General features: G+C 35.7%; 1 protein-coding gene across 1 annotated transcript in view; it reads left to right on the top strand.

The window, feature by feature from the left end:
• Positions 1–4,323: 4,323 nt before the first annotated feature.
• ripk2 (receptor-interacting serine-threonine kinase 2) overlaps positions 4,324–25,411 on the top strand; it is a 29,479-nt gene continuing 8,391 nt past the window's right edge. The window contains 9 exon segments of the mRNA NM_194411.3: positions 4,324–4,942; positions 9,131–9,284; positions 9,420–9,575; positions 14,976–15,133; positions 17,405–17,454; positions 21,589–21,750; positions 22,617–22,702; positions 23,696–23,788; positions 23,875–23,968. Of these exon segments, the coding sequence (NP_919392.3) occupies positions 4,740–4,942; positions 9,131–9,284; positions 9,420–9,575; positions 14,976–15,133; positions 17,405–17,454; positions 21,589–21,750; positions 22,617–22,702; positions 23,696–23,788; positions 23,875–23,968 (1,156 nt within the window). The 5' untranslated portion in view covers positions 4,324–4,739.

The following is a 25,411-nucleotide window of genomic DNA, read 5'->3' on the forward strand; positions in this document are numbered from 1 at the left end:
CTCTTTACACATGAACACATTATACAATCTATACATATGAACACATTATATATGAACACACTCCCAGAACATATGCAACCATGATACATTTTATACATATATTTACATACATGATACATAGTTGTCAAGGTCTGGGATAGAACCCGGGTCTCTGGCTTGAAAGGTGAGCCACTTATGAGCCACTTACATATGCACACATGATACACTCTTTACATATGAATACAATATACATTTACAAACATGATACACTCAATACATATACAAACATGATACACTCTGAAAATAGCACACATGATACATTGTATACATATACACACGTTACCCTCTATACATATATGCACAATGCAATCCATACATAAGCACACTCCATACATATACAAACATGATACATCCTATACATATGCACACATGTTGCATTCTATTCATATACACACATGATCCTGGTCTCTGGCTTGAAATGTGAGATATTTACCTTTGAGCTACTGGGAGGTGATGAACCCATAAGACAAATGATGCACTTCATACAGAGGCACAGATGGTACACTCTAGTCATATACAAACATGACACACTCTTTACACATTGTACATTTACAAACATGACACGCTCAGAACATATGCACACATGATACTTTCTATACATATTTACACACATGATACATAGACGTCAAGGTCTGGAATAGAACCCGGGTCTCTGGCTTGATAGGTGAGACACTTACCACTGAGCTACTAGGAGGTGGCAAACCCATAAGATGCAATCCATACATACGCACACATTATACATTTACAACATGATACACTCAATACATATACACACGATTCAATCTATACATAGGCACACATAGTAATCTCCATAAATATACAAACATGATACATTCAGAACATATGAACACAATCTATACATATGAACACATTATACACTCAGAACATATGCACACATGATACATTCTATACATATACATATACACACATAGTACATTCCATACATATACAAACATGATACATCCTATACATATGCACACATGATACACTGTATCAGTGTATGAACATATTATACATTTACAAACATGACACACTCATAACATATACACATGATACATTTATTTACACACAGATGTCAAGGTCTGGATTAGAACCCAGGTCTCTGGCTTGTAAGGTGAGTCACTTATCACTAAGCCACTGGGAGGTGATAAACTCACAAGCCAAACGATGCACTCCATACATGGTACACTCCATACATATACACACAAACACACAATGCAATCCATACATATGCACACATAGTACACTCCATACATAAACAAACATTATACATCCTATACATATGAACACATTATACTATCTATACATATGAACAAACGATGCACTCCATACATGGCACACTCTCTGTATATACACACATGGAACACTCTATACATATAGACACCTGGTACAATCTATACATATACACACATAGTACAGTCCATACATATGCAAACATGATACATCTTATACATGTGCACACATGATACAATCTATACATATACACTCACATGATACATAGATGTCCTGTACATATGCACCCATGATACATTCTTATATATGAACACATTATACAATCTGTACATAAGCACACATGATACACTCTATATACATATATATATACATACATATATACACACAGATGTCAAGGCCTGGGATAGAACCCGGGTCTCTGGCTTAAAAGGTGAGTTACTTACCACTAAGCTATTGGGAGGTGATGAACTCTCTAGACCAACAATGCACTCCATACATGGTACACACTATACATATACACACAAATACACGATGCAATCCATACATATGCACACATGATACACTCTATACATAGTCACGATGCAATCCATACATAGGCACACGTGGCACACTATACTTATACACACGATGCAATCCATACATATGCACACATAGTAGACACCATACATATACAAACATGATACATCCTAAACATGTGCACACATGATACACATTATACATATACAAACATGATACACTCAATACATATACAAACATGATTTCCTCAGAACATATGCACACATGATACATTCTATACATATACACACATTACACTCTATACATATACAAACATGATACATCCTATACATATGCACACATGATACACTCTTTACATATGAACACATTATACATTTACAAACATGATACACTCAATACATATACAAACATGATATATTCAGTACATATGAACACATGATACATTCTATACATATACACACGTTATACTCTATACACATAGTACACTTTATACATATACAAACATGATATATCCTATACATATGCACACATGATACATTCCATACACACAGATGATACACAGATGTCAAGGTCTGGGATAGAACCCGGGTCTCTGGCTTGAAAGGTGAGCCACTTACCCAATATGATCTAAGTTACAGCTGAGGAGGGAGAAAAGCTCCAAAATGAAAGATAATTAATGAAATCAGACCTGGCCCGTGTCACATTTTATAAGTGTAAGTGAATGGCTTGTCTTGCTTGCAAATGGTGTGTTTAATTGGGTTTTGTTACTTGTAACCGCTTGTACTGTATCAGGTTATTGTAACCCCGCCGGTCCTACACCACCCAACCTGCTCGGGGCTGGTTATCAACCGATGATGATGGGAGTCGGTTGCTCTAATAAGGAGGCTAAAGACCATAGCCTCTAGCGTCTGTCACTAGAGTACCTTTAGAGGTCAGAGGAGAGAGGTTTACCTGTACAGCACTCACTAGCTGGCCTTTGTTAGACAATCAAATTTTTTTCCATAATTGACTATTGATTCCTTTATGACATCCTTCACATAACTCAATCCAGACCTCATCTTCAATTATGGTATTTAGTTCCAGTTCCCATTTTCTTTTAACATGATCTGTATTTTTGTACAGTAGTTACTAATCTGTTGTATAAATGGCAAATGGGTTTTTTAGCTGGAATGTTTATAAAAACATATTTTTAATAAGTTTATTATTATTATTATTATTATTATTATTATTATTATTATTATTATTATTATTATTATTATGCTTTAAACAACAGGTACATGACAATATAGTGAACAAATAATGCCAGGGTAATATAAAGTAAATAATAACAGCACAAAAAAAAAACACAAAAACAAATAAAATTACAAGCAAGCAGGACCTTTACATTAATCAAAGATTTTGAAACTAGAGCCCAGTTGGACAGTTTTATTGGCCTTTCTATTAGCACTATGCTGAATAGTACAAAAGTAATTTTTCAGTTCCTTATAAAACACAGTAAAACATTTTTTTTTTTTTTGGAAAATTTACATATGAATATGAAACGTAATTAACAAAATAAATAAGTTAATAACAAAAACTTCGTTATTCAATTTATCATAATTTAAAAATCCAAAAATTCAGTTTTCAAAATAAAAATTTTAATTAAAGAGTACCTTTTGTTTATTAAAAGCATCATACTAAAGCTTTTATGCATAACCACAGCGCCAAAAAGTAGTTAGTTCCCAAACGCAAAGAACAAAAAGAGCAATTTATATCAATATCCCTTTTTAAATTTACAGAGAAAATGTTTAACCGGGTAGAATTTATGAATTAGTTTAAAATATATTTATTTTATCTTATTTGTAACCAAAAATTTGTGAGGTAATGACCAGATACTCCTATTTAGGACTTCTTACAAAATTATTCCAATAGGTAATAGAGCTAAGTTTGGAATCAACTTGGATTTAAAAAAAGAGAGCGAATAGATTTGTTTTTTAAGAAAGTCCTATGATGGGAATTCCCTTTGTTACATCACAATGGGATCCCCCATTCATGGGTCAAGCTCAAAACACAAGTCAGACAAACGTCTTCTTTGACAGGTTTTATTTGTTAAAGCATTGCGTCAAATTAAAATAACTTCAACATGGACTCTTGGTAAACTCTATTCTTACTCTAAATAATTATTTAGTCTATTAAACAAACATTTTATAATGTAAATTTAAAAAGGCGTGGGGAAATTTACATTTACCTAAGCGTTAAAAATTGTAAAAACATAAATGTTGCGGTACTTAGCCCACTATTAGATATATAGTGTTAATACTGCAAACAAATGTTAAATGTTTCAATAAATGTTCCGACACCCGGAAGCTGAAGTCATGCAATCCTGTGATTGGCGTTGTTTTCCACCTATGTTCCACCCCCCTAAATGTATTCCGAGAAGTTCCGCCCTCTGCTATTGGATTGGCTATCAGTGATATGTAACACTTCTGTCATTGGACACTTCAGCTGTCGTTCAAACACCCGTCAGGTTAAGGGCGGGGCTAGACGGGTGGTTCCAAAAAAAATCTTAACATTGCGGTTTTAGTACGACCAATTCATTCACACACATACACATGAGGAGCGTCTGGCTACTATCCCAAAAACTCTTTATCATCGATAAACTTCAAACCGTGACTATACTCTTGTTAATTATCGGATTGTGTGTTCTGGCGTGATGTAAAATGCGTTGTTCGGACTGGGGGCGTTTCTCCAAGCGCGAGCTGTAGCACTCATTTCTTTTCCATCTGTTATTCACTGACACTTTTAACAAGGTGTCAGCGGACATGTACCCTTCTCTGGGGGATCTAGTACGTAGGCTGGACCGCATTCACAACATGTAGATACAAGCGTGATTTCTCTTTCTCTCTCTGCGTAACAGTGCGCTTTCAGTTCCCCTTTTTAGTGAAGCAAAAACGGGCCCGTGTCTTCTCCTAATGTCCAGAAACATGGAGCACACCGGCTGCGTCAACATCTGCAGTCTCACCAGCACATTACCGGTGATCCCGTATCGGAAACTAACGGACCTGCACTACATCAGCAAGGGAGGCTTCGGGACGGTGTTCAGGGCGCAGCACAGTGACTGGCGCACCACAGTGGCGATTAAGTGCTTGAAACTGGATTCACCGGTTGGTGAGAGGTGAGTTCACTCAGTGCACTTCTGATCATTGAGGTGAAAGTCAGAATGAGCGAATATAAAGCCAACTTTAGCCATTTGAACACTGTCCAAATCTGAGAGCATTCTTATTGGGCTTTTTCTATACTCCTGTAATGGTTTCAGGCTTCTAATCTAAAGAGGGATGTAGTTGCAGGTGTAAGTAAGCATACTGTGCATGCAAATCAGGTTAACTTACTTAACTGTTATGCTGCACTTACGTACATACGTTAAGTATGCGGTCAGACAGCATGGTTTACTGGTTCTGCAGTTGGGAACTGTACGTTTTGTTCAGCTTTCAATATATTTTTAGCCTTGTGGCCCTTATAAAGTGTAAAATACTATTAGTTTTGGCTACTATGAGCTGTACCTCAAATAATCGGGTAATTCTTTAACTATGGGTACTTTTAAGTCCTTTGATATGTATACACAAATGTATAGAATTTTGTTCAAATTCTTCTTTCTTTGTCAAACTAATAATAAAACTTACTTTTAAAAATTTACTAGCTTTCTATTATATTTATTTCATATTATTTAACCTACTTTTACGAGTAAAAATCACACTTGTCACACGCACAGTTTTAAACTTCAACAATGAAAATAACATTATAAATGATTATTTATCTGGTATCTATTAATGTATCTTAATAAAGCACTAGTGAAATTATTTAAATATTTCATAGTTTTTAATATGAGACTGTTATCAATATTAGTATCAGTTTCATTTCCACCACAACGCTATAATGTCGCTTTAAAAAGTTTTTGAGATTATTTAGGTGGTTTTTATGGAAATGAATAGTGTCATCAGAGCACATGTTCAAGATTGAGGGAATTGAAGATTAAGAAAAATCAAGGTAAATATTGCTTGATAGGGTAATACATTTACAAAACATAATAAAACAACAAAACGTAATACATTTCCAAACATACTGTACCTTCAAAGGTGTATTTTAAAATGCAAAAAATAAAATAATTAAGGTAAATAGGAGTGTTTTGTATACATGAAAAGCTAGTAAATGCTAATCTTTTATTTTTTTCACAATAAAATGTAGAAATGTCATTTCACCCACTGTCATTACCACCACACTGCCCCCTGTGGTGGAAAAAAAAAACGTGTGTTTGTGCTTAGTAATTTTGTAAATTGAGTTTAATACGCGTGAGTTTAAGAATCTACACTGGGAAAAAATGGTGTCTGCAAAACTGTTGCAAACAATTTATTTGTGTTGAATTTAACCACTTAAACTCTGCTGCTTTTTGGGGATTTCCGCCTGGATTTTGCCTACCCAAATTTAAAAGCTTCCCAAATCCACATAAAGAGGTGTAAATGCAAAAAATTGGTATAATTTGAAAGAAAACCCTTTGAATTTTCATGAAACACTATTGAAAGTGTTTAAAATATATGTATATGTTGCCTGTTATAATAAACACCTAAAAAAGAGGTGCTTTTTGTATATATTTTTTTTTAAACTCAAATTTGAAAGTGCACCTTTTAGGTTCTGTGTGGTCTAGCGTGCTGAAATTAATTTTGGTGGTTCCTGCACATGTCTGTAATCATAGGAAAAAAGAAAAAGGTCTCTACCATAATCTATGCAAAAGTTATTGCATTCCAACTGATGAGAGGTGCTGTACAAGCCACAGAGACCGATCATTGTTTTCATATTTCACTATTCTTTTGTTTGATCAAACATAATTCACTGTGTTTGGATTACATCAGACATATAAAAGGATTAGTTATGCACATCACCTCAAAAACAGAGGAGAATGGCCCTGAAGGGCACGGCATAAGGTAAGAGATAACAGCTGTCTGTGCTATCTGGGGCTGCTTATTGATCATGAATGTATTGTTTACATTTCTGCGCCATGGAAACACTGCTATTCATTCAACAATTGTTTGGCATATGAATATAATTCAGTAAAAAGAATGCTAGAACTGTATGAGCACCGGCAAGAGCTTTCATTTGAGCTATAACTTGTACATGTGTCATATGAAAAATATGAAAATGAACCAATGTTCAATACCCAGCTCGGGTATCCAAAATACTGTGTATTTAGATGTAAAAAACTTTTATACAGTAGAATAAAAACCAAAGTGATGCATATGTGCATAAAATATAAATTCTACACTTTCAAACGACACCCCTTACGGGGGTCTGGTGTAACGCTAGCCCTTTTAATCTGAAAGCGAAAGTCGATTATGTCACGGACCCGGTACCCAGTAGCAGTTTAAGTGGTTAAACAAATAAATTTTAATTTAATAAAATTCTACTTAATTTGTTTAAATTCTGCCCAAGTAAATTGTTTACAGCTACTTAACATAAAAAAAATTGTAAATCCAAGGAATCATTTCTGAATAAATTTTTTCAGTGTAATAATTTTTTCCAATAAATATCCACTGTTTCTCTACATTAACACCGATTAATTGTAATTTCCACCACACCCTGTCATTTCCATCACCACCCTGTCATTTCCATCACCACATACATTTAAAAAAAATATTGAAAAAGTTCTCATCACACATTAAAAATGTATTCACATTGTATAAGTTCATGCTCTATTTATTATACAAATTCAATTTATTTATTTTATAAAAAGCTCTTAACCAAATTAATATAAAATTGTAGAGATTTACATTTTGTTTGTTACTAGTATTTTGCATTAAGAAAAAATGTAGAAAAGGAGTGATTGAGTGATGTAAGCAAAATAAATCAATATAAAAATAAATAAAATTAAAAATAAAATTTAAAAATAAATTAAAGTACAAAAGGTGCGTTTTAGGCCCCATGGCTAGAATTGCTTGGGGGGCCCCCGCAATCACTAAATCCATCCCTGCGGGTTGGCGCAGTGGGTAGCGATGTGGCCTTACAGCAAGAAGGTCGCTTGTTCGAGCCTTGGCTGGGTCAGTTGGCATTTCTGTGTGGAGTTTGCATGTTCTCCCTGTGTTCCAGTGGGCTTTCTCTGGGTGCTCCGGTTTCCCCCAGAAGTCCAAAGACATGTGGTACACGTAAATTGGATAGGCTAAATTGGCCGTAGTGTGTGAATGAGAGTGTGTATCATTGTTTTTTTTTATTTATGTTTAATAAAGACAGCTGAAGTCAATGATTCGTTTGATTAATCGAGCCTGACATGTTAACTGTTCCAAAGCATTTGAAATGTTTCTCAAAAAAATCTATCTATCTATCTATCTATCTATCTATCTATCTATCTATCTATCTATCTATCTATCTATCTATCCATCTATCCATCTATCCATCTATCCATCTATCCATCTATCCATCTATCCATCTATCCATATATATATATATATATATATATATATATATATATATATATATATATTGCGTTCAAAGGGAAAAACATTTAGTTTTTTTTACACAAACATTTAAAAGAACATATTTTAGAGCAGCAATCACAATACTGTCAGAATCTTATACCGGCCCACCATGCCTACCTGTGAGATTTCTGTTTCTCTCAAGAAAACATTGCACTCAAACACTGATGTGCCAAAGTTTATAAAGATTTCTTGCAGAAATTCATGTGAATTTAACTATTTGTAGTGTTTTTGTTAAATAAGTGGAGAAATTTTTTTTCTTATTTCCATATAATGTTATAGTATTAGTGTATATAAGTGTATAAAGAGTATCATATAACCTTTTGATGTATTTTGAGTTTCTTGTTGGTTTGTAATGACAAAATATGACAACACATATGTGTTAAAAACATTTTGTATGACTGTATGCTGTAACATTAAAGGGATAGTGCTTTATGTTGAACACAAAAGCATATATCTTGAAACATGTTCTAAAACGGGAATCATTGACTTCCATAGTATCTGATTTCCTACAATGGAAGTCAATGGTTACGGATTTTCAGCTTTCTTCAAAATATTGTTTTTAGTGTTATTGTCAACAGAAGAAAGAAACTCAAAGGTTTATAACCAGTTTGGGGGCGAGTAAATGATGAGTAGATTTTCATTTTTGGGTGTACTATTCTTTGTTGCATTTAAAAACATTGGTTTGTTTGTTTTTTTGTTACCTTTTATTTTTCATTGAAGATTTCCAAGTTCATGGAAGAATTAAATAAAACAGAATGAAAGTCCAAATCAAAATACACGTGAACCTGTTAGAGCAACCCCAACTGCTCTTGTCTAATTTTTTTTTTCTTTCTTTTTTAAAGGGAAAGAAATTGTTTACTGAAGGAAGCTGAAGTGCTTCACAAAGCTCGATTTAACCACATCATCCAGATCTTTGGGGTGTGTAATGAACCCGAGTTCTTTTGCATCATAACCGAGTACATGACCAACGGATCGCTGGATGAGCTCCTACATGAGGTATAACAGAACTTTACTATTGCATGGCACACTTCCTGTTTAGTCTTGAAGTATTAGCATAATGAACAATGCATTTTGAGTAATGCGCAGTTTCACTTTTTTTGTGACATCTGTTTTTTTCTTTTGACATTACAGAAGGATATATACCCAGCGGTGGCTTGGCCTTTGAGACTTCGTATACTTTATGAGATTGCTCTTGGAGTCAATTTCCTCCACAATATGTCTCCGCCACTTCTACACCACGATCTCAAAACTCAGAACATCCTGATGGATGGGGAGTACCATGTTAAGGTTTGTGCGCTTGGTTTCCCAAACTGAATTTTTTTTAGCACTTATTTTTTGTTCTTCTTTTCAGTACAACTTGCTGATTACTAGCAACTGAGAGCAACAGAGAGAGTGGTATCTTTAATAGAGCTGCACAATATACACTCACTGGCCACTTTATTAGGTACACCTATCCAACTGCTCGTTAACACAAATTTCTAATCAGCCAATCATATGGCAGCAACTCAATGCATTTAGTCATGTAGATATAGTCAAGACGATCTGCTGCAGTTCAACCCATGCATCAGAATGGGGAAGAAAGATGATTTAAGTGACTTTGAATGTGGCATGGTTGATAGTGCCAGACGGGCTGGTCTGAGTATTTCAGAAACTGCTGATTTACTAGGATTTTCACACACAACCATCTCTAGGGGAATGGTCCAAAAAAGAGAAAATATCCAGTGAGCGTCAGTTCTGTGTGCGCAAATGCCTTGATGTCAGAAGAGAATGGCCAGACTGGTTCAAGCTGACAGAAAGGCAACAGTAACTCAAATAACCACTTGTTATAACTGAGGTATGGAGAAGAGCATCTCTGAACACGTTGAACCTTGAGGCAGATGGGCTACAGCAGCAGAAGTTCACACCATGTGCCACTGATGTCAGCTAAGAACAGGAAACTAAGGCTACAGTTCACACAGGCCCACAAAAATTTGAAGACAAAAGATTGGAAAAACGTTGCCTGGTCTAATAAGTCTCGATTTCTGCAGCAATGTTCGGATGGTAGGATGAGAATTTGGCGTCAACAACATGAAAGCACGGATCCATCCTGCCTTCAGTCAATGATTCAGGCTGGTGGTGGAGTAATGGTTTAGGCAGGGGATATGTTTTTGGCACACTTTGGGCCCATTTGTACCAATTAACCATCATGTCAACGCCACAGCATACCTGAATATTGTTGCTGACCAAGTCCATCCCTTTATGACCACAGTGTACCCATCTTCTGATGGCTACTTCCAGCAGGATAACATGCCATGTCATAAAGTGCGAAGCATCTCAGACTGGTTTCTTGAACATGAGTTCCCTGTACTCCAATGGCCTCCACACTCACTAGATCCTCAATCCAATAGAGCACCTTTGGGATGTGGTGGAACAGGAGATTCTCATCATGGATGTGCAGCTGACAAATCTGCAGCAACTGCCTGATGCTATGATGTCAATATGGAGCAAAATCTCAGAGGAATATTTCCAGTGCCTTGTTGAATCTATGCCACGAAGGATTAAGGCAGTTCTGAAGGCAAAAGTGGGTCCAACCCAGTACTAGTAAGGTGTACCGAATAAAGTGGCCGGTGAGTGTATATCGAAAAGAACCGTTATCGCGATATGCAATTAATTTTTCTTTTTTTCTTCTACAACTTGCTAATTACTAGCAACTGATGTATTTTAAAGGCAGAGTGACACTTTTTGTGTTATCTTTATTAGGGCTGCACTAAATCATTATCAAGATTATACAAATACTGCATATACTATCACAGACAAGTGTGATAACTTACACTTATTTCATGCATTGGTTGTTTGTTTTGCTGAATTTGACCAATCAGATAGGGCCTTACTGTCCTTATTCTCACCTCCCCTTTAGTTGCTGTTCTGCTATTGGCTGGAAAAGCTGAATCATAATAATAAATTCTATTGGCTAGGGGGCGGCACAGTGGTGCAGTAGGTAGTGCTGTCGCCTCACAGCAAGAAGGTTGCTAGTTCGAGCCTCAACTGGGTCAGTTGGCCTTTCTGTGTGGAGTTTGCATGTTCTCCCTGCGTTCGCGTGGGTTTCCTCCGGGTGCTCCGGTTTCCTCCACAGTCCAAAGACATGTGGTACAGGTGAATTGGGTAGGCTAATTTGTCTATAGTGTATGAGTGTGAATTAGTATGTATGGATTTTACCCAGAGATGGGTTGCAGCTGGAAAGGCATCTGTGCTGGAAAGGTTGGCGGTTCATTCCGCTGTGGCGACCCAGGAATAATAAAGGGACTAAGCCGAAAAGAAAATGAATGATTGAATGACTATTGGCTAGGCCTGTCACAATAATCAATATATCGACTTGTCACACAACACATGGACATGACCTCAATCGTTTTTGTTGATGTGTATATATATATATATATATATATATGTATGTATGTATGTATGTATGTATGTATGTATGTATGTATGTATGTATGTATGTATGTATGTATGTATGTATGTATGTATACATCAACAAAAACGATTGAGGTCATGTCCATGTGTTGTGTGACATGTCGATATATATATGTATATATATATGTATGTATATATATATATATATATATATATATATATATATATATATATATATATATATATATATATATATATATATATATATATATATATATATATATGTATGTATATATATATATATATATATATATATATATATATGTATATATATATGTATGTATATATATATGTATGTATATATATATATATATATATATATATATATATATATATATATATATATATATATATATATATATATATATCGACATTCTCACTTTGTTATCAGAGGGGGTAAGCCCCACCTATTAGTGACCATCTCTTCCTCATTAGCATAGGATGTAAGTCTTGTCTGCTTATTAAGTGTGACGTCACGCGAAGCGGCTTCCGGGTCCAAGCGCTCTATTCAACTGGGGAGACTCATGGAATGGTAATAATAAACGTTTTCAAAGCGATTTAATACTTTCGAAAATCACGATCGCTATATATATGTCCGTGCCTAATATCCGATGGCCAGAAAGTGATTCGTTTTTTTATAAATTGTTAAAATTTTGGTATTTGTTATGTAGCAAGCCCAGAGATTGTTGTGTACACTATGATTTTATATAAAATTAATTTTAATGCGTGATGGGCATAATCCACTCAAATGAATGGCTGCTTGGACCCGTAAAGAGTATTACATACGTCACCAACACGTCATCACTTAACAAGCGGGTAGGCATATGTAGCTCAGCCTTCATTTGAAAAGACCACAATCTCACTTGAATTTAAAGCGACAGTCACCAAAGCGGCACAATTTCAATCAAAACCTAAAAGGGGCAGTTTTGAAGGGGTTACAACACATTATTTGTGGGGTATTTTGAGCTGAAACTTCACATACACACTGTAGTTTATTTATTATATTTTTTAGTTAAATTAAAGTGTGCTGATCAAAGATTAATCGTATCTAAAATAAAGTTTTATCATTATAATTGTGTGTTAAATATATTAATCGTCTATATGTGATAGACACACATAAAAACAAAATTATACAAAATTTTGTTACATGGATAATTCAATTTATAAACAAATTGTTAGGGGCGGCATGGTGGCCTAGTGGTTCGCACTTTCGCCTCACAGCATGGTCACTGGTTTGAGTTCTGCTAGACCAGTTGGCATTACTGTGTGGAGTTTGCGTGTATTCCGCGTGTTGACGTGGTGCTCCGGTTTCTTCCACAGTACAAAGACATGCACTATAGGTGAATTTGATTAATTAATTGGCCGTAGTGTATGACCGCGTGTGTAAATGAGTGTTTATGGGTGGTTCCCAGTACTGGGTTGCGGCTGGAAGGGCATCTGCTGCGTAAAACATAGAAAAGTTGGCAGTTCATTCCACTGTGAAGACCTCTCAAATAGAGACTAAGCCAAAGGAAAATGAATGAATAAAAATAAATTGTTACATATACATATATTTTATATCTAAATATAAATAAACATATTCTCAAATATATGAATGCATGTGTGTATTCATATAAACATAATAAATATAAACAGTAGACACAAGTCAAAAAATAACTTTTATTTTGGATGCGATTTAAATTTTTGCCCAGCAGCACTAATAAGGTATATGCAGAATGACTTTAATTAGTCAGTAACCTGAGTCAAGCACTAACGTTGAACTGTATACTGTTACAATACCGGCGCATTTAAGGTCTGTTTACTTTAAAAATCAGCAACCTCCACTGTCTGAGTGATAACCGATATAAAGTGGATCTCAGAATGTACAAGAAGCCCTGAGGTAAATTCCATTATGTCTTTAAAATATGAACATTTGTTTTACCTCGGTATATACAATGGAGCTTCTGCGCTAGTCTGCTAATACTGACAGCCACATGCGAGTAAAAGGCTTTTCGTCTCGTTTTATGCTTGAACAACTAAATGAATGTCAAAGTCTATTTAACTGATTGTATTTTAATTACAATACAACATCGATGCTGTAAAAGGAACCGTATAGAATAGAAAAAAGTCACATTAACCATTTCTTGGAAGTTTATCAGTAAGGAAAGAAGCAATAGCTCTGCATATACCATATTAAAAATCAGTCAATATTTCTCTCATCCTGAGCTTTTCGCTTCAAATTAGAATTTTGGTGTGAAAGGGCTTTAAATCTTTTAAAATTATTAATAGTTTTTACAAATATATTATTACAAACATCAGCAGGCAAGGCCAGACCAACGCAAAATCTATTATATTATATATTATATAATATTATCTATTATTTATCTATTAAAAGTAACTTTACCCAACATTGGTTCCTTATTTACTAAAAACCTTTCAGATTTCCAGCCTTTTAACACTCAGATCTCCTTTCACTGTAGTTGTAATTTCGAAAAGTATTTTTAGTAACGAAACAATGTTAAAAAGACACAATTGTTTTTAAAAGTGGTTTTTAAACCTGCAAACGAAAACCTTATAGCTAATACAACTCTACCATTAATCAGCGTACATTTTAAACATACAGTTGAAGTCAGAATTGTTACACCCCACCCCCCTTCCTTTTTTTTTTTTTTTTTTTTTTTTTTTACATTTAAAAAAAAATAAAATTTCCCAAATTATGTTTATCAGAACAAGTATATTTTCACAGTATGTCTGATAATATTTTGTTCTTCTGGAGAAAGCCTTATTTGATTTATTTCAGCTAGAAGAAAAGCAGTTTTTTATTTTTTGAACACCATTTTAAGGACAAAATGATTAGCCCCTTTAAGCTAATTTTTTCTCTCGATAGTTTACAAATAAACCATTGTTATACAATAACTTGCCTAATTACCCTAACCTGCCTAGTTAACCTAATTACTCTAGTTAAGGCTTTAAATGTCACTTTAAGCTGTATAGAAGTGTCTGGAAAAATATCTAGTCAAATATTATTTACAGTTATCATGGCAAAGATCAAATAAATCTGTTATTAAAATTAGTTAAATCTGTTATTTTTAGAAATGTGTTGAAAAAAAATATTATCTCTGTTAAACTGAAATTGTGGAAAAAAAATAAACAGGGGGGCGAAAAAAGACTTCAACTGTATATTTTTGTTTTTTAAGATTTGCATACTTTGTTGTATCTTCTTTATCTAAAGTTTATCTGGTCTGTTTTTGTGAACAGATTGCCGATTTTGGCTTGTCTAAATGGCGTCAGCTCTCGATCACCAAAGGCTCCGGCTCCAAACCTGCTGAAATGGGAGGCACAGTCATCTATATGCCACCTGAGGAGTACGAACCCTCCAAAACCCGCAGAACCGATGTCAAGTATGACATGTACAGGTCAGCATTTGCACATTTCTATAAAGCTTCCAGTTTAAACCGGATGAGTAAACTTCCTTCCAGATTTCTACTATAGGCTTTTAACTACTGCCCTCTAAGTTCCCAATTTTTTGGGACATCCCCTTAAAGTTATATTTCAACAAAAATGAAAATTCTGTCATCATTAACTTGTTCTTCTATTAAACCCAAAAGAAGATATTTAGAAAAATACTGTAAGTTTTAAGCATAACCATTGATTTCCATAGTGTTTGTTTTCCCACTATGGAAGTCAACGTTTACAGGTTTTCGCCTCAGTCCAAAATATCTTCGTTTAGTGTTTAACAGAGTAAAGAAGTTTGTTAAGGTTTAAAACCACTTCAGGGTAATTAAATAATAAGCAATTTTTCTTCTTTCATTTTTATTTGAAGTGTACCATGGCAGTAAGATAAGGGGCAGTGAATTAGGGCTGCACAATAGCTCGTTTCAGCATCGAAATTACAACGTGGAAATATGCAATAGTCAAATCAATGTTGTGACTTTAATTAGTTGTGATTTATAATTAACCAGGATAGTAAAAAATTGTTTAACAGTGATATAAATAGCAAAGTTTAACCCTACTACAAATGCATTTTTAAGGCACATGTAAGATTTCAAGCTAATTTAAACCATTTGGGTACAAGAAATGATAAAATGTGTTGCTTTAACAAAGAATAATTGTATTTTTTCATTACAATGAAGTGTATTTTACATTTGATTACATTGTTTCATTACATTACATTGTTGTTTAACAATGTAATACTGTTAGATTATCCAGAAAAATCATAAAGCACCATTTCATATCTATTTTTGTTCTATTGTATTCATTTATGCTTGTAAATAGTTCATTATTATTTTAAACACACTCCCTACAAAATTATCACATGGTAAAATTATGCTTTTTTTTATATAGTCTTGTAAAATTACATTAATACAAAATATATAATGTGTGTGTGCATACACTCACCGGCCATTTTATTAGCTACGCCTGTCCAACTGCTCGTTAACGCAAATTTCTGATCAGCCAATCACATGGCAGCAGCTGAATGCATTTAGGCATGTAGACAGGGGCTGCGTCCGAAACCGCATACTTCCATACTATATAGTACACTAAAATCAGTATGCGAGCCAAGTAGCGTCCAAATTCATAGAATTCGAAAATTAGTATGTGAGAAGTACCCGGATGACTTATTACTTCCGGCGAGATTCTGGAGTGCGCATGCCATGCACGCTGTGCTATCCCATAATGCCCCGTGAGAGAATTCATGAATGGAAGTGAGGCGACGTAACTGACGCAGGTAGGTCACGTGACCATGACAAAATGGCGGATGTAGTACGTCCGAATTCCATTCATGCTGCTCACATTCATTCTGTATAGAACGTACTTTTCTAAAGGCCGAGTTGTACGTTTAAATTCAAATGCAGTACCTACTGAGTAGTAGGCGGTTTCGGACGCAGCGATGGTCAAGACGATCTGCTGCAGCTCAAAGTGAGCATGGGAATGGGGAAAATAAAGATTTAAGTGACTTTAAAAGTGGCATGGTTGTTGGTGCTAGACGGACTGGTCTGAGTATTTCAGAAACTGCTGATCCACTGGGATTTTAATAATAATAATAATAATTCCTTACATTTATATTTAAGAACAACTGGTGTAGGGGATATTTTTTGGCCCATTAGTACCAATTGAGCATTGTGTCAACGCCACAGTCTACCTGAATATGTCAATCGAATAGAGCACCTTTGGGATGTGGAATGGGAGATTCAAGCCGATGAAGTCTACAGCAGCTGTGTGATGCTGACTGTCATGTCAATATGGACCGAAATCTCTGAGGAATATTTCCAGTACCCTGTTGAATCTGTGCAATGATGTACCTAATAATGTGGCCAGTGAGTGTATAACAATGTCAATATATAACTAATTAATGCAATGCCAGTTTGTTTTTTTTCCAATATCATGCAGTCCTAGTCCCTATAGTGGGAATTTTACTCGTATCTCACTAAAACTACTACTGAGCGAGGCCTTTGTTTTGTTAATCGACTGGCCTGCCTGGCCAAAAAAAGAGAAGTGAATTTTTAGCTAAATGTCATCATTGCCAGGTCTGAGGTTTGGTGATCTTAGTCAGCGGGGCATGTTGAAATTACTGAACCGATAGGAGAGGGTTTTTATCTACACAGGGGGAATGCCAGATGTGGATGTAGAGACTGCAGGGCAGCAGTGAAACCATTCACACATTTGTTCTGTGTTTCCTCTTTCAGTTACGCCATCATCATGTGGGAAGTGCTGTCGAGACGAATACCATTTGAAGGTATGGCTTGCGGAAGAGTATACCAGTGAGATTCACATAGTCAGTCTTATATTAAATTCTCTCTGGACTTCTCAAAATTGTGTTAACATCATAAATTGTGAGCAAATGATCCTTTTGATGACATTTTTCGATGAATGTGAGCTAGGTCAGTCCAGCGTCTGTTTTAATGGCTTTTAATAAGGCTCATATGATTAACAGTCTCAAGATAATGCTTAATGAGCTTAAAACATGATTTTAAAATGTTTATTATTCAATTAAATGATTAGGGTTAGGGTTGAAACTACTTTATTTTAAGTTGAATCTGTGCTTTAAAGGTCCCAAGAAATTAAAATAGCATTTTTTTAAATGTCAGTATCAGTATCGTTAGTTTTAAGGATGTCTATAAGCTAGTGTGTGTCAAAATTCTTGTTTAGGAGATATAAAGCTAATATAAACATGTAACATATGTAGATTGTCTCTTCCATACTTCAGTTTAGCATCAAATCTTGATTAATCAAATGCTCTCTAGTATCTGACATGCCCAGCCCTCTTTAAAATGCTTTACATTTGATGCGCTTGAGCTCAATCACTTTCAATGGCAGAGCAGTGATCAAACGAAACACTATTGGCTGTATTTTTTTAAAAGGGGAGGAGCTACATTGTCCTGCCCTCTCTTCATATTTCGGCTGAGATTATGTCAGACATCATATAAAGCTGCACATTTTAAGGGTGTGTGTGCCTAAGTACTCTAATGTTGAGGTCTAAATGTAGCAATTGGGTTTATTGTGTTTCTACCATAAATACTATTACCAATTAGAGTTGAAGCAAACAACAGCTTTCTTAAATTAAGAAAATGACTCCAGTGCGTATCTACAAATGGGTTTCAATGGTCTGTATTATAAAACGACAACACTTCATGAAGTTTTTCAAGAAACCGCCTCTAAAAGCGTACGTCAGTCAGACGGTGTAAAACCTGTCAGACTAGTTACTGTCATTACTGATAGCCTATAGCTTATTTGAAACCCTCATCGGATCTGTGAAAGCACAATGAATATGTGTTTGGTTACAGAATAAAAAAAAACACATTCTACTGGACTGTCCTGCTTTTAATGACTGCAGAAGGTGTTTTTTTTTTTTAATTAAATGAACTCTAAGGATATTTTTAGCAAAGTATCACTGGTAAATTCTTTTGAATTTGTATCAAATCTTATTTATGTTATTTTCATTTGTTTGTTATTTTTACTTGTACATTTATTAATGTTCTTGCCATATATGGTCCCACTTTATATTGTGTCCTTAACTACTATGTACTTGCAACAAAAAAATAAATACAATGTACTTACTGTGTTTATAATGTATTTGAGAACACTTGTGGTGCTTTTAAGTTGGGATAGAGGTTGGGTTAGGGACAGGTTTGGTGGTGTGGGTAGGTTTAAGGGTGGGTTAAGGTGTAAGGGATGGTCAACAGTGTATTTACAAATGTAATTACAGAAGTTAATTACAGATGTAATTACATACATGTATTTAATCACGCATAAGTACACAGTAAATACATGTATTTACACAAGTACATTGTAACAAACTATTAATTCCTGTGTAAGTACATATTAGTTAAGGCCACTTAATATAAAGTGGGACCCCATATAATAATGTTGCCATGAAAATAGCCTTGGTTGCTGACATGGCATTAAATAAACTATTTATCACCATCATCATCATCGGTTACAAAATAAATAACAAAATATTAGTAAAATACCAACATTTGTTTAGTAAAATGCCAAAATGAGGTTTGTTTCTAATAATGTTGGCTTGAGAAAACCAACATACTGTTATACTACTCTGTCCTCAAAGCCAAACGTTTCTCCTCCTAAGCCGTTTATACGACAAGGCCCAAATTTGGTCAAAATGTGCCTTCTGCATTCAAGATTGTTGCTACAGTTGAAACCAGAAGTTTACATACACTGTATAAAAAGGCATGCATAACCATTTTTTAAAAAGTCAGATGTTAATGTGACTTAACTTTTATTCTTTTAGGTAAGTTGGGATTGTCAAATTTGTTTCTGTTATGCTTAACAGCAGAATAATGAGAGAGATATTTTTTGAGAAATTGTTAACTTTTCTTGAAAGTCAAGTTTACATACATGCTAAGGTTTTGGAAGTTTCTGATTGGCTAATTGACAACTTTTGAGGTAATTGAAGGCACAACTGTAGAATAGTATTTAAGGAAAACCTCAAACACACTGCTTCCTTGTGTGACAACATGGGAAAATCAACAAACCAGAATCAACAAAAAAAAGCAGCATCTCAAGGCATCAGACAGGAAATTAAAACTGGCCAGAAACGGGTCTTATAACAGACCATGACCCTAAGCAAACTGCCAAATTAGTTAAAATGTGCTTAAAGGACAACAGAGTGAATGTTTTGGAGTGGCCATCACAAAGCCCTGCTCTCAATCCTATAGAAAATTTGTGGGCAGAGTTGAAAAGGCTTGTGCGAGCAAGACAGCCAACAAATCTGACTCCGTTACACCAATTCTGTCAGGAGGAATGGGTCAAAATTCTTTTAAACTATTGTGAGATGCTTGTGGAAGGATACCCAAAACATTTGACCAAAGTTTAAAAGTAGTTTAAAAGCAAAGCTAAAAAAAAAATACCAAGGAACTGTGTGAAATTTTTGACTGTCTAGAAATGTATTAAAAATTCTAAAAAAATAAATAAATAAATAAATAAAAATTTAGCAATTAGCAAAAAAAATCATTTAGGTAATCCTAACGGACCTAAAATAGTAATTGTTTAGTATGATTTACCATCAGATGTTTAAAAAAATTATTATGTTCCTTTTTGAAGACTGTATGTAAACTTCTGGTTTCAACTGTATATCTCCCCATGCCAAACAGGCTTATCGATTTTGAATTAAAAAAAAATGTAAATATGTTTTAATAATCCAGACATATTAAAAAATTATACAAGCCCCAAGTTTGGCCAAAAACTATGTTCAGTATTAGATTTTGTTGCTCTATTTTTTTTCAGGTTTATCAGACTTTAAGTGAAGTTTCATAAACTAATTTCGAGAGGAGCATGTGATATGATTGTGCGCTGCTGGTCACTCATCTGTAATCAGTAATAATCCAATCAGACTGATCCTAGCTTAATATAAATAGATCACTTTTTCCTTATTGCTATCTATTGTTATCTTCTTTTTGGAAGAATCCCCCCTTCCACTCCATCTCCTCCTTTATCCCTTCTAAAGGGGGAGCGATCGAGACCTACCTGATCTCGGATCCCCTGATATGCTTCTAGACCGGGCGGGAGCCCTGGGCTCAAATATCTCCGAGCTCAGGGTTCTCTACCAGGACAGCATGCAAAACCTGCTATAAATGTCAAGCATATCTAAGTGGGAACTCTTGAAACATTATTTTTCTTAAAATATGGCAAGTCATTTTTTACTTAAATTCCATATTTTTTATTGATATGTCAACCATTTTTACATAATGTCCATGTCCAATTTTTAACTGTCATAGAGACTCTCTTAGAGACATTGTGGTTGATTTATATCACCCATATTGGCAAGAAGCTTTGATGCATCATCACGAAGCTGTCAATTTTCTCCATGGCAACAAAACAGGCTAACATAGCAACGATTTAAAAAGAGCAATATCTCTATCAGAACATCATAGTTTCCTCCACAAGTCCAAAGACATGCGGTACAGGTGAATTGGGTAAGATAAATTGTCCATAGTGTATGTGTGGGAATGAGAGTGTCTGTTTCCCAGTGTGGCTGGAAGGGCATGCGCTGTGTAAAATATGTGCTGGATAAGTTGGCGGTTCATTCTGCTGTGGTGACCCAAGATTAATAAAGGGACTAAGCTGGAAAGAAAATGAATGATGTGACAATAAAAGTGACTTGATTTGATTTCACTAGAAACTTTACAGACACATTCCGCACAGTGTGAACACTTGACACTAAAATAGCACCGACAAGCAGTGAGGTCTGATTCATTGTATAGCTGGACACAATATCAAGCACGTTTCACTGTGTCATCTTTTAAAAAATCATGACACATTTCCTCTTAGTCACTTCCTCTTCATTTCACAAACTGCATCTGTCATCATTCATCCATCTTCTGACACTGTCCTCCTCATGTTGTCTGAATAGAGGCCACCAATCCCATGCAGATCATGTTCAGCGTTCTCCGAGGCGCTCGACCTGACACAGGCCTGGACAGTCTGCCGGTAGACATTCCCAGTCGAGAGACCCTCATTAACCTTATGACCAGCGGCTGGACCGCCAACCCAGATGAACGGCCTTCTTTTCTCCGTAAGTGTCTTTGACCTTTCCCTAATTTTCAAGTCACTGTGAAGCAGTTTACTTCATTGTGTTACAGTGGGGGTTTGTTAAATATTTCAAATGTGCAGCCACACATTTGTCAGCATCATAATCTAGTAAGATCTGCAGAGTCATTATTGTTCAGTTTGAAGGTTTCTCTTTTGCAATCCCAGATCAGAGGAATGAGGAAATGACAGGGAGAGGGAACAGCGGGGTCATTTATCGGGAGTGCCATTTATCCAAACAAGCTTTTCTCCAAATATGGGTTCAATAAAACCATAAAATTAAATCAAATGTGGGAAAATGTCTAAATATTGATCTTTCTTTTTCCTGACATGAGATGTTTTACTTCCTGGTAACTGGCAGGCAGCTTTTAGTTCATTTAAGTTCAGTATATATTGATTTGAAAGTGGTTTTCCTCTCAAAACGCACTAGAATGGACCTGAAATTATGGTTTGGTCTGTAGTTATCATATGCTCTGATGGGGTTTGCAATAGTACGCTGCAGTGGTGATGATTTTTATAGCCCAACCCAGAAGTTAGCATTGGCTTGGTTTCCTGGACACAATCCCAACAGGATTTGTCCAAAGTTTAAAGTTAATCAAGGATTTGTCGATATGGGTGTTGGTTCCTGTAGCATTCGCTATATCAGGTTTAATACCAAACCTACAGTTGAAGTCAAAATTATTAGCTTTCAAATATTTCCCAAATGATGTTAACAGAGCAAGGAATTTTTTCCAGTATTTCCCATCATGTTTTTTTTCTTCTAGAGAAAGTCTTACTTGTTTTATTTTGGCTAAAATAAAAGCGTAATACTAAATAAATAAAACTATCAGCATCTTTGTCTGCACCTTACAGATTGTCTTATTGAACTGGAGCCCATGTTGAGAAGATTTGATGAGATTGATGTCTTGGAAGCAGTGTTGGAGGTCAAAAGAATAAAGGTATGTTTTTTAAGGTTCTCGATTCATGGAGGGCCGCAGCTCTGCAGTTATGCCCCAACCCTAATCAAACACCGCTGATCCAAATAATCGAGGTGATTAAGGGCCTACTCACACTATGCCATCCGTACCGTGCCCAGGCCCGTTTCCCGGATTGTTTGAGAAGTGTGAGTGCGCTGAATCGGGCTCAAGCACGATTCACTTGGCCGGCCCTGGCCCGGTTGGAAGAGGTGTGCCTGAGCGCGGTTCACTTGGTCTTTGGCACGGTACGCTTGTGTGTGTGAGTGCAAAACGCACCAAAGCCCGAAACTGAAAGCGAGACGTGACTTTTAAGGGGCTGTTTCATATGGATTTATTAATCATTCTTACTGTTCGGTGAACGCAAACTGCCGTAGTTTATTAAAGACGAGAACTCCTCACTGCACGACAGCTGCACGGCTTCAGCAGACCTCCTCATTCCTGCAGCACGAGGGCTTTATGATTGTTTATGAGCGCCAAAAGTGGCAGATCTGTTCGGCGAAATATCTGACTGCGTGTCATCGCATCCCTAAGGACTGTTTGGTGAAATATTTGACTGCATGTCACTGCATAACAAACGACTGAAACGATATAAATAGAGAAATCTCCACTGTGCTGCTGAGTGAGAGAGCGCTTCTCACTGAACAGCGCAGCAGCGATGACGTAAGCGTGCCCAGGCCCATGGTGTGAGTGCGAGCCATCGGGGGAGACGGGAGGGGGACAAGCGTGCTTAGGCCCGGTTTGAGGCAACTGTACCTAATGTGAGTACGGCCTAAAAGAGTCTTGAACACTTTGTTGCATAAGCTGGGTTTGATTAGGGTTGGAGCAAAACTGTGCAGAGCTGTGGCCCTCCAGGAATCGAGATTAAGATCGACCGTGCTTTTATTTGATGTAGATGGATTAGTTTGAATATATCTTATGTCTGTGCGGTCAAAATTATTAAATGTATAGTAAATTTTCTTGGTTTTTATCCTTCAGTACAGGAGGCCGTCAAGCTGCTGCTCATCGACTCAAAGTAACGGAAAGAAAATTGAGGAAAAGTGTGTGAAAGAGCTAAATGTCCCATGGCCAGTGAGTTACTGCATTGTTGTTGATGATATCGTAATTGACCAGAGCTCTGTTGAGTGTCTTATTTTCTGGTTCTTCTTACCTGACAGGACAACAGTTCCACATCTGGATCAGGCTCCTGCTCTTCCCAGGAAGCAGAAATATCCCAGCCTGGCTTCCTTACCATATCAACTCCCTCTCAAGGCAAGACTCAGTTCTTCTCATAAGGAGACATCTGAAAAAATCAGAAAAATGAGTTATGTGTAATAACAATGAAATGACACAAGGAGAAAGTATTGAACTACTGAAATGTATTTAATACTTTATATAAAGGATTTTTTGGTGATGGCAGCTTAAAGAAGCCTCTCATATGGAGAATAAAGTCACATTAATTGCTCAGTCGTATTTTTTTCCACTGATTTCAACAGAATGTATAAATATTGATGGTTTTGTGAGTCTTGTCTATCTAATGCGATCTTTATTTTGTATTGGATTCAAGGCCATTCTACAGCTTGATTTTCTTTCTCTGAAAGCATTTGATTGTTTCCTTGGCTGTGTTTTGGATTGTTGTCTTGCTGAAATGTCCACTCTGATTTCATCTTCATCCTAGATGTTGGACAGTAGTAGCGAATATTCATTTACAATGATGAATGGCAGAGGTTTGCTAAATAACTGCTGAGAAATTTCAGCTGCTGTCTTGGCTTTCACTGCCTTCTACACCTCCCTTTCTTCATGTGTTCAATACTTTTTCCCTGTGTCATTTCACTTTATTACGCATAACTTTATTTGTAAACTAATACATTTTGTTTGCTGTGCATATATGGACTTCTTTGGTTGTTATCAACATCCGGTGAAAATTTCCAGTCAACAGCACCTTTTGAAATATGTTTTCTGTGACAAATGGTGACGTGTTTATCACTTATTTTCCCTATTGTACGTTGATGTATGTTAATATTATACAGTCTCACACATTATTTGTTTGCAGTAAAATGTTAACAGCTTGGAGCATTCACATTGCACACTGTTGTAGTCCGCCAGTGCGTTCCAGGATCGGTGCAGAAAAGCTGTGCTGCTCATGCAGACTTAAAGTGATTCATTGTTTTTGACAAAAAAGAATGAAAGTAGATTGTTTGTGACACAATATCAAGTTCTGATTTTTGTTTGTTAAAAATTGTAATAATAATACATATAGATCTAGATTAAAATGGTTCATTTGAATTCTGCCGAAGGCATTCAGAATATGTGTGCTACTCAAATAATAAGTCTTTCAGGATGGGTTTCTCATGCCTGGTGGCGCATTAGACCAGTGGCTCATCTCCTGTTTCCAAAATGCATCCCAAACTGCTTGAAAAACTGTTCTACTATGATAATTGATGATGAAGATGAATGCTGTTCAATAAGATGTACTTGTGTTTACTGTTTATTCAGTTAAGCATGAATTTTGAACTGTAGGCCTACATAAGCTCCAAACAGTGAATATTTCAAAAAAAAAAATTAATTATATATATTTTTTAATACCTTAATCTGACTAAAGTCATAACTGAACTAAACAAAAATGGAATTAAGACATGGAATATGCTTATATTAGTGGCATTATTGAAGTAAACACCGCAATCAAACTATTACCGTCATGTAGGACCGCACCGG

The sequence above is a fragment of the Danio rerio genome, chromosome 2 (assembly GCF_052040795.2).
Source record: "Danio rerio strain M-AB ecotype USA chromosome 2, GRCz13ab, whole genome shotgun sequence".
NCBI lineage: Eukaryota > Metazoa > Chordata > Actinopteri > Cypriniformes > Danionidae > Danio > Danio rerio.